This window comes from Syngnathus floridae, chromosome 20, assembly GCF_059516105.1.
Source record: "Syngnathus floridae isolate MCC-2025c chromosome 20, RoL_Sflo_1.0, whole genome shotgun sequence".
Taxonomy (NCBI): domain Eukaryota; kingdom Metazoa; phylum Chordata; class Actinopteri; order Syngnathiformes; family Syngnathidae; genus Syngnathus; species Syngnathus floridae.
In genome coordinates, this window is record NC_142432.1 from 4,015,131 (window position 1) to 4,025,656 (window position 10,526).

At 43.4% G+C, this 10,526-nt stretch overlaps 1 protein-coding gene across 1 annotated transcript; it reads left to right on the forward strand.

Annotated features, from left to right (window-relative positions):
* The first annotated feature begins 254 nt into the window (after positions 1–254).
* Positions 255–5,788, forward strand: mtpap (mitochondrial poly(A) polymerase). The gene is made up of 9 exons (XM_088362935.1): positions 255–465; positions 818–984; positions 1,062–1,289; positions 1,379–1,603; positions 1,678–1,889; positions 2,543–2,769; positions 3,454–3,546; positions 3,614–3,687; positions 4,884–5,788. Exons 1-9 carry the CDS (start codon positions 294–296, stop codon positions 5,208–5,210), a joined length of 1,725 nt encoding a protein of 574 aa, XP_088219061.1. The 5' UTR covers positions 255–293; the 3' UTR covers positions 5,211–5,788.
* Positions 5,789–10,526: the final 4,738 nt, after the last annotated feature.

The window sequence follows — 10,526 nt, forward strand, 5'->3', positions numbered from 1 at the left end:
CTTTTTTTTTTTAACCCATGCTTTTTGTAATAGTAACTAACCAAAACAAACGCGTCAAGCACCTAGTTAGTTAGAAAGTAAACATTATATGTATTATTTATGATAAACCTGTCGTATTATTATTTTACTGTATTATACTACGATTGAACGCTTCAACCACACACAATCTTCAATTGATTATCCAATATGAAGTAGTTATAAATAATAAAAAATATGTTTTTAATGTTGCGATTTTCGCATTTATTTTTGACATTTCTCGCTTGCCGTAGGAAGGGCAACCCGGAAAACAGCGCATGCGCCCTGCCTCAACAACAATGGCGTCCTCCATAGCAGTTCACGGGTTACATATGTGTGGAAGAATCAACCTCGCGAAATGTCTCCGAAAGGCGGACAACTTCTTTCACAGAAGTGTCGGAACTACAGCTGTTCCAGCCCATACCGACGTACCAACAAAGGACGAAACCAGTCAGTAAAATTTACGTTCAATCAAGCTGATAAGTCAGCCTTATCAGGACAGTATTACAAATATTTTGTTGTACCTGTTAAGTGTTGATATTGTCATAAATGAGTCACTAGTGAAACATGTGTTTATTATGTCGTCGTGTTATAATGTCACTTCTATAAAAGCATTTTGTGAATGCAACTGTGACTATGTATGCTGATATGTAATAGAATATACCTTTACCCCTTTCAAAATAAAAGTAGCCAAAGTAGTTATTGTTATTGTAGGAATAAATAGAGATTTATTAGAGATAGAGCAAACATGGGAATATATTTTGGTAAAAAAATAGTATATGAATTCTTCTGTTCTCAACAGGTGAGAAGGATGGACGTCTCTCGTTTTATGCTGTCCAAGCCCAAAGACAAGAACAGGCAGAAAGATCTGTTCTCATCAACTGCCCTCAAAAAGTCAATGAGAAAAAGATCCTCAATTTTTTAGCGTTGCATGGTGAAATTAAAAATTACTTCACTTATGAAAGCTATGTGAGTAAAATCCTTCACCTTTGCTGTATTTTTGCAAACTGAGATCTAACCTTGATTGTTTTGTGATTCTTTTCCAGGGCATGCATGCAGTGGTAGAGTTTGCTTCTCAAGACAGTGTTTCCTCGTTACTCGATGAGGCCAGCATCCCCACTAACAACCATGAATCTGTGGTTCCTTATAAATCAAGACTAATGACACTGAGGGGTCTGACGGAAGTCACCAACCAGCAGCCCAGTAAAAAGAACCACCCACAAACCACCATTCCCATTAATGAGCTCATTCAGAAACTTTCTCAAGAAGAGAGTGTTAGTACATCTCCATTTACGTGTTTCCTTTTGTAATATCTGTAACGTAAATCCAACTAAAATATTTCTATTTCTCCCTTTCCCCTCAGATAGACCAACAAATATTTTCTTTGACTGAAGCTTATCAGCTAACTGAGGAGAACACCCGACTGCGTTTCCTCGTCTGCTCTCTGCTCAAAGACATCGCCGCTGCTTATTTTCCAGAATGCACCATCAAACCATTTGGATCATCAGTGAATGGCTTTGGAAAGCTGGGCTGCGATCTGGACATGTTTCTGGACCTAGATGACATCAGTGGAAGGAATTTAAAAATAGTAAGGAGAAGTAGACTCTTAATACTACCTTCATTTTATCAGCATTTTTTATTGATTTCTCTATCATCGTGTAGCCCAAATCCGGTTTGACCTTGGAGTACCAGATGAAGAGAACCAATTCAGAGCGCAGCGCCACGCAGAGCATCCTGTCTGTCATCGGTGAATGCGTGGACCAGTTTGGGCCCGGCTGCGTGGGTGTGCAGAAGATTCTGAACGCCCGATGCCCCCTGGTCCGTTTTGCCCACCAGCCGTCTGGTTTTCAGTGTGACCTCACCGCCAACAACAGGTTCATCCTCTTCTCCCATAGTTTCCAACATTCACATTCATACTTGAGGTCTCAAAATGTCAGCCACAGTTGACATAATAGAAAACCCCTGAAATCAAGTTAGGCGTTGGCGATATTAGTCCAGTGATTGTGTAACCGAAACTACACTTTCCGTTTCATTTTTGACGTTGTTGACAGCCCACTCTTAAAGTGACACATGCATAATGCCCACACAAACAACTACAGAGTAAACCTCTGTGAAGTTTCGAAGGAAATCGTTGCGAGATTTGTCTTGTGGGTGGCTTTAAGGTTGTGGGGGATTTCTCTCGACTCTTGCTTATATCTTTTGGTCATTACAATTTCCTGTTTGTTCTGTGGTGACTATGCTTGAGCAAGTGAATGTCTCAACAGGAAGAAAAAAAAATGTGGCCGCAAGGCAGAACCCATTGAGTTATGGTGACGTAGAAAAGACTGCCCTCTAGCGGTGATTTAGGATTCCATTTCTAGTGACACTTGCAAACGAATATAACATGTTTTGAAATTAGTGTTAGAGACTCTTTTACTTATTTATGGCACATTACTGCGGGATTTGTTAACCTCACTCACATTTGAAAGCTTGCAGTGAATGTTTGCATGAAATCAAACAGTAATACAAGCCCGCCTGTTGTCCACAGGGTGGCGATGAAGAGCTCAGAGCTGCTTTACCTTTATGGCCATCTGGACCCCCGAGTGCGTCACCTGGTGTTCACCGTGCGATGTTGGGCCCGAGCACATGGACTGACAAGCAGCATCCCCGGCGCCTGGATCACCAACTTCTCTCTCACCGTCATGGTGCTGTTCTTCCTGCAGGGGAGAAGCCCGCCTGTCATCCCCACGCTGGACCACCTACAGGAACTCGCAGGTGCAACAAAAGCCACGACAGATTTTTAAGACATCAGAATAATTCATGCAGCGACAACAAAGAATTTGTCTAAACTGTCAATTCCAGATGAATTTGCTCAGCGGAATATTATGCAACATTGTCATTACGATTAGCTACAGCTGATGAAAGTACAACTTTCTTGGCCGCATATTAATTTACCGTGATTATCGTTTGCTAATCTAGCAAAGCGCCACCATAGCATATCGCCGCAACCCAACTAAACCATCATAACTCTCCCTCACTTTCACCTTGGCCGCTTGATAATTGCCCTCCAAAAGCAATCAGACCAAAAACCCCACAGCCCCCCCCGCCGCCCCCCCTCGGTGGCCAACACCGCTACCACCTGCTTCACTGCCTTTACCCCGTTCAGAGGAGTTTCTATCACACAGAGTGCTTAGAGGACAATAAAAGGCCCATCACTCTGGTCAGGTCGATGACCCCGCCTCCTCTGGATGCACTTGCTTGAACACACACAGACTCAGCATCAGCCCAAGGTGACTGCTAACAAGGGCATCACCACGCACTCCAAAAGGGACATGATCCATGCCCTTATATTTTTGTTTTCTCCTTTTCCTCACAAACAACGCCCTCCATACGTGCCTTATTTATAAGCGCTGTTCGACGACCGCCATTTACCTCGTGTCCTCGCTTTCATTCCACAAGGTCCCGCCGACAAGTGCGTGATCGAGGGAAACGACTGCACGTTTGTCAGCGACTTCGACAGGATCCGACTCCGGAACAACACGGAAACACTCGGTGAGCACGTAAGCACAAAGGCCAGATTTTGTGGATACTAACGTGATTTTGCTTTTCTTTATCATAGAGGAACTGCTTTGTGGATTCTTTGAGTTCTATGCCACCTTTGGATTCAGTAAGAAGTCCATAAATATCAGAAAGGTATGTAGAAAGAAATTATCATTTCCAAATGAAAAATCTTACCAAGCATAGTATCGGATGAGTTGTTTTTTGCTATCAGTTTGGCATCTATCGCAAATCAGAAATCTCCACTCGGCATCCCTTCATTCCCTCCTGGGTGCTTGGTTCTATCAGCAGATCTGTTGATAGCGAAGGCAGCCCGCTCGCACGGAGGCTGTCAGCCCACGCAAATGACAGCCGCCCTTGTCTCGTCTGATTGATGCTGGGCCCGTGAGATCCAATGCCCTTGAGCCCAGATCAAATTTAGGAACTCCATCAGGCTGCAAAGCATTATTTACCTCGAGCGAGGAGGTTGTGTTTTTACTGGCATTGATGTACGGCCTCGTCTGTCAACGGGGTCACACTACGGCAACTGCCGCCTTTTTGGAGTGTCGTCAATCACCATTGGTAAACAAGCCGCTTGCTGTTATCAATGCTAATTCATACACAACAACAAAAACACAATACGAAAAAAGCGGGCAGGTAAAATGATAAAGTCGTGCAAGCTAGCCATCAAAATATGTCACTCAAGCTTCAGCCATTCCATCAAACACTTCCTGGTTTCTTTTCTCGCCTGCTTTAAATATCTGTGGCAAACCTTTTTGGTGCTTTTTGCAATTGAAGCTTTGAGAATCTGTTTCCAATCGACATGATATGAAAAATGATCACCACGTATTTGCTCCTGTCTTGTCCTGGGTCATTCATTTATGATCTCATTAGGTCCCATTAGTGTCATGCATGACTTTTGACACAACTGAGGAAGCTTTCCAGGTAAAAGGCGGCCATGACCTGAGCCGTTTGGTTTTCGCTGCTGGAGGACCAGCTGTAAATCAGCTTTACTGTGCCACAATTTTCTGGTTGGCTCCACTTCTTTGACAAATGCCTTTGCCTGTCTGACTTCCCGCTAACCTCACACGGATGATTTGTTTGATGGGGCGCTCAGTCCACGTTCGAATCAGTTTTCTATACATCATGTGAAGTTTTTCCTTCTGTATCTCAAAAGTGTCCTCCAAGGCCATATCCACATTTCTCTTTTTTCTTGCTATCCTGGGGAGAGTTGGTCCATTTGGCCCCCATATGCCCCAGATACCGGCGCAAGGGTGCAAAAAGCATGACCAACGAGATAGATGAACCGTTACATATAGCACATGCAACCTTCCCTCCCTCCCTGTCTCCAGGGCAAAGAGCAGAACAAGCCCGAGGCGGCCCCGCTCCACATCCAGAACCCGTTCGAAACGGCCCTGAACGTCAGCAAGAACGTCAACGGCACGCAACTCGAACGATTTGTGGCTTTGTGCCAGGAGAGCGCCTGGCTGCTCCAGCAAAGCGACTCAATGACACCCAAAGGGGGCAGGAGCCTCACACCCTGGGGACTAGCGACCCTTCTACTGCCGTCGCAGATTGCGGGGGTCAAAAGTCGCAAGAAGAAGAGAAGGGAGCCGGCTAGCGAGCGGATCAAGGGCTTGTTAGAATCCCTGAAAAATAAAAAGCAGCCAAAAAGCTAAAGACTCTTGACATCCCTGGAAAGGAACTTTTTTTTTAATGACTCAAGGACACCTCAAAGACACAAAGGAAGAAGCGCCTTTAATAGGATGTAGTTCCTTGGGTGAACACTGGAGGATGCTACTGAGACTTTAAAATGGTAAACATGGCAAGGCAATTGTGAATTACTCTGATCTTTATAAAAGAACATAGGTTGCCACTTATATTGTTTAAACTATTTCACATATTTACTATTGTATATATTTCAAAATGCTCACTTGATTGACAGGTTTGTTTGAGGTTCACAATGGAAATATTTTCATTGTCATCAATCGGTGGACTGTATATTGTAACGTAGAACACAATCAATAGTATGGTGGATGTCGATAATAGATTTTTCAAGAGTTAAAAATACAATTTTATTATTCTATCCTCTATGGCAGCCATGGAAAAAAAAACGGCATTTCATCTGTGTATTTTTTGGGTTTTTGGACATCTTTAAACAAGCATCATAATAGGAAAAACACATGACAGTGTTGTATTTGGACTGAATTATGTAAGAGCAAATGACCTAATACAATGACATAATGATCCTCGCAAATGTTTTCTTCATATTTTCGGGGGGGGGTGCATCAGTCAGTGAGTGCTCTAGTGATGTCACTCTTATTTCTGTCATGAAGTGGGGCAAAAGGGGATTTTTTATTTTTGCAATAACAAATTACAAAATGCTTTAAATATGACAAACCCAAATTGCTCAAGAAAAAAAAAATTCCAAAGTGGATATGTTAATGTCTATTTTTTTGTTGCATAACCTTAGGTTATGAGATGGCACCCTGAGGATGCCGGGGTGGGGGTGCATCCCGTGGCACGGTGTTGTGCATGCAGCCGACAGCTGTTTTTGCCACTCGTTGCTGTGCAAGGTCACAGGGCGATGCCATAGACTTTTAACAACCTTCTTTAGGCCGACCACCCGTGTAGCCTTTGCCGTAGAGCACGACAGGGCCACGGCACAGATGGCAGACCATGTCCCTCGGGTGGAGGGAGCCCATTTGTGCCACCCTCCCCCCCCCCCAGCTTTGAACTTGAGTCACTGTCCCCATACCTCAACACACCAAGCTATCTATCTCCGCCATCTCTTTCCTCTCTGAATATTCTTTGATGTTAGCAGAGTTTGTTTATTTCCATCACTGACTTTGTGACTGATGGGGCCCGGCGCTGGTAGAGCAGCGAAGCAATTATGAAATGCTGCGGTTAGTGAAGCATCGCATGTGGAAAATCAACACCTCGGGAGAATTTGATGAAATGGCACTGCTGGGTGACGCGGGGTTCATTTTGGGTTCTCCGTGTCAACCCATCTGCATTCGCTGCTTTAGAAAATACTTTCTAGTTTTCTCGTTGACACCTAAGTCAATATGCACCTCAGAATTTAACCGCATTAAAGTAATACAATTAGAAACCATTAACTGTTTTCAGTTGTTGGTATTAAGGGAGAACACAATGTTTTGATGTTTGAGACCTTATCAACAAACAGTTTCATAACTTCTTTTATCAAGACATGTGATCACCCCCGAACCCCCGCCACTATTTCCCTTCACCTCTCCACCGACTCCACAAAGCCGCAAAGCATTTCCCCTTTGCAGTTCCACTAATTGTCCCAAGCAACATAGTGACTGGTCCTTACACCAGCTTCCTTCGGGAGAGTCTCTTAAAGACCCACAAATGTGACATAATATTTTACTTGCCTCTAATATTCACGCAGGAGAGTCCAAAACTTAGGAACACCTTCCATTATAACAGTGTACGTCAACTCAACTGAAAACGACCGTATTTTCTGGACTATAAGGCGCACCTTCAATGAATGGCCCATTTTAAAACTTTGTCCTTATATAAGGCACACCGGACTATACGGCGCACTATTAATGCATCATGTTAGATTTTTAATCCAAATCAATGCTTCGGGCCAGTTTAAATTTAGGAATTTGGTCCATATATAAGGGGAATCGGATTATAAGGTTTTTGAGAAAATTTTAGGTTTTTAGGTGCGCCGTATAGTCCGGAAAATACGGTACATCCACAAAATCTACATTCCCGCCTTTGACCTTGTTGATCAAAAGCATTAGCTCTATAAAGGCAGAATATTTGATTCAGCTATATTGTGTTCATCATAATATTGTGCTTATGCATGTCATATTCCTTTCAATGCTTTTCATGATGTCTTTTGTGGAGCTAATCTTTAACGGTAAGTCTCGATAAGCGTCGTCCGAAAATGGCATATATAGTCCATATGTGTGGGAGGGTTAAATAATGCACAGGAAGGAGGAGGGGTGGGTGGGGATCACTAAACAGCATCCATTCCCTCCCTCATCCTCATGAGCCAGATTTCTTGTCCCTTCCCTATAAGAGCCTAATCTACGGGCAGCAGCACTGGGTGTTATCAGTCGAATGAGAGCCCACATGTCATCTCCAGGCTCGGCTCGCTCGGCTGGACAGACCTAGCTGAGGAGATATGCACTTGTGCCGCCGTGCCTATTCCCGACCGCAAAGCTTAGTTCATATTCACGCTCCTCGCTGAAAGGAGGTGTTCTTTGGAGATTCATGCTTTTAAGGTCATTAAATAAAAAACAGTACTGTACTGGCCTCACGTTGCTCAAAGAAGCTTTCAGGATGGGCTTTACAGATCTGCAGTTTTATTCTGTTGACTTCCTACATTTTTACAAGATCGACCTAATTAAGAAAATTGGAATTTGCTAGCAACAAATTGTAGGTTAATGGAAGTACCATTCCCCTTTCACAACTTTCCAGCACCTTCTTCCTTTCTGTTTGGGTTCTTTTTGGCTCACACATTCATTCCAGGAAATCATTCCGATACCATTCAAAAAGGCTTCTGTTTTTATAATCACAAACGAAGGGCTCCTCGTTTTTCCATTATTTTTCCAATCAAAGCCAAAGTAATTCATTCTCCTCTGACTGTAAAAGATTGTTTTCCTTCCGAGAGATCGCTCACGCAATATAGACTGCGACCTCCACACGATTCCCCGTTTCTGGAAAACACCCCACCCTCCACTCCTCCACACATAATTAATTTCAGATGTCACTCGTAGGTGGTGAAGGAATTCCGAAAATACTAGAGGCTTTTATCCTCCCTATTGTTTTACCACCAAGTACAAACTGGAGATTTGTGCGTAGGAGAGACCCACGAAAGTGAAACGAGACCCACTCCCCATTTTTGTAGATGGACAGGATACAAGAAACAATAGAGAAGGCTCAACCTAAGTTACGATCATCTTGAGGTGTGCTTATTTCTGCGGAACAAAAATGAAATTACACAGATTCCGATTGATGTAGTATCAAACACTGTCCCCCCGGGGCCCCGCCCTCGCAGCCCTCCGAGTTCCCAGAACATTTCAATATTTCAACAAAAACTGCAGACGTTGGTGGGCTGGCTTGAGGACAATTTGGATGTTGAGTACGGAATCCAAAAAGGCAGCTCTGTGTCGGCAGCTCATCGCTCCGAGCGTCTCCTATGCTGTCACACACCGTCGATAGGATGTTCGGTCGCACCCCCAACGATGTCACATGGATTCACCCAAATACGGGAGCATCGCCGGAGGGGAGTGAGACTTTTGTTCAAAGAAAGCTCCAAAATAGGCCAAAAGCACCGCAGGGCTTGTCTGTCATTGCAGTGACTGTGGGAATGCCTCCTATCACTAAAAAATAGGCCTACTGGTCCTATTTAGCTCAGCTGCTAAAATTGGCATTGATGATCTCATAGCTCCTCTTGAAGATGTTGGACGATTATAGAACCCGATCCAAGAATGGAGATGACGTATAGAACACTGGCGGAGCCAAAGGGGGGGTCACGGGGGCACTGTCTCCCTGTGAAATATCCTTTGCCAGACATTTGGGTTTATTATTATTTATCCAAATTCCCACCTGTTTTCAGCATAGATGGATATTTATCAGTATTTTCTGAGGAATTATTTGGGTTTGTAACTTTTAGTTTTGCGTACCTCCAAGAAGAAAAATCCTAGCTCTCCCAATTTCCTTTCAACCTCAGACTTCAGCTAGGCCGAGATGATTAACCCCATCACCACCATCTTACACCTTTCCTGGTTACTTCCAATTAAAGTGGTCCCGGTTCTTCTTGTGTAATAAAACCCCAGTAAATAAAGCGACATGGACTTCCTGTTCAGGGCAGGTTCATATGGCGGTTAATGAAGCTACCATCAACTTGTAAAGTGGGACGTGGTCTTATTAAAGGCGCTGGAATGTGGTGAGGCCCAATGGATCAGAGACTGCCCGCTCATTAGTGTGTATCTGTTGCCACCCACTGACGTGGGGGTGTGACTAGTGCATAGGGTGATGCACAAGGTGCCTTGATCCGACATTTTTTCTTTCTTCATTGTGCCTTATGTATTCTTTAATACCATCTCCAGGAACGCAAGTGAGCTTAAGACACACGTCATGGGGTTGAACTGACTGACTGTCAAAAGTCTGTTAAGACAGCAAGGATTATTTCCATTATTCAAAGTGCTTTCCTGTCGACTTTTTATGGGCCTCCAGCGTATTTTATAAATCTTTCTAATGGCATATGCTGTTTTTTAAATCCCGTGGAACATTAGTGATGTTTCGGTGTTGGCTCATCTTTAGTAACCTCGATCAGTGTGGCGGAAATAAGAGTTGATACTACCATTAGGAGTTACAGGTTTTTTAGGTCATGGTATTGGCGTAAAACTAAAAACAGATTCAAGTTTGACCGGCTGGGAAACTCACAAAATCTGGAAGACCGCTGTACAAAAAGCTATTTTTCCTCATCAGCCAGCCAGACAGTCAATTTGTATCTTCTCGAAACATGGCTTAACGAGATCAAAACGAATGAAAAACTCGAACAGTGTCGAGAAGTGTTTCTCACAGTCTAATATTGCTTTGCTCCATGGCCCATTACGTCTCACTGCACGGTACTTTGCACTTTAGTATCAGATTTGCCGAGGTCCGTTTCTGTTTGATAGGTCAAGGATAAAGTCGTCTTAATAGAATGTAGATTAAAAAGTACTAACAGGGTTCATTTTTATGTTATTATGTATTCAACAGCCCAGAACCAAGTATGTTTCTGTCTGGTGGATACAAATGGCCCAAATAGTCAACTTCCTAATACTGCATTCCATTTAACTGTATCCTCTGGCTCTAATAAATATGAGTCACCTAAATACTCACAAATATAATCTCCAGAACATCTCCTACATTCAGATTCCACTCATGCCTGTGGAAAATGTATTAGAGAAGCCAGGTTTGGAGTGGAAGCTCATTCCTTGGCTACACTCGAGAGTAGGAAACTGGAA

Bases quoted from the DNA above. Each gene is read 5' to 3' on its own strand.
- mtpap (XM_088362935.1), top strand. From the start codon at position 294: ATGCGCCCTGCCTCAACAACAATGGCGTCCTCCATAGCAGTTCACGGG. The intron at 1,890-2,542 runs GTTCATCCTCTT...TGTTGTCCACAG, and splicing joins GACCTCACCGCCAACAACAG to GGTGGCGATGAAGAGCTCAG. The intron at 2,770-3,453 runs GTGCAACAAAAG...TCATTCCACAAG, and splicing joins CCACCTACAGGAACTCGCAG to GTCCCGCCGACAAGTGCGTG.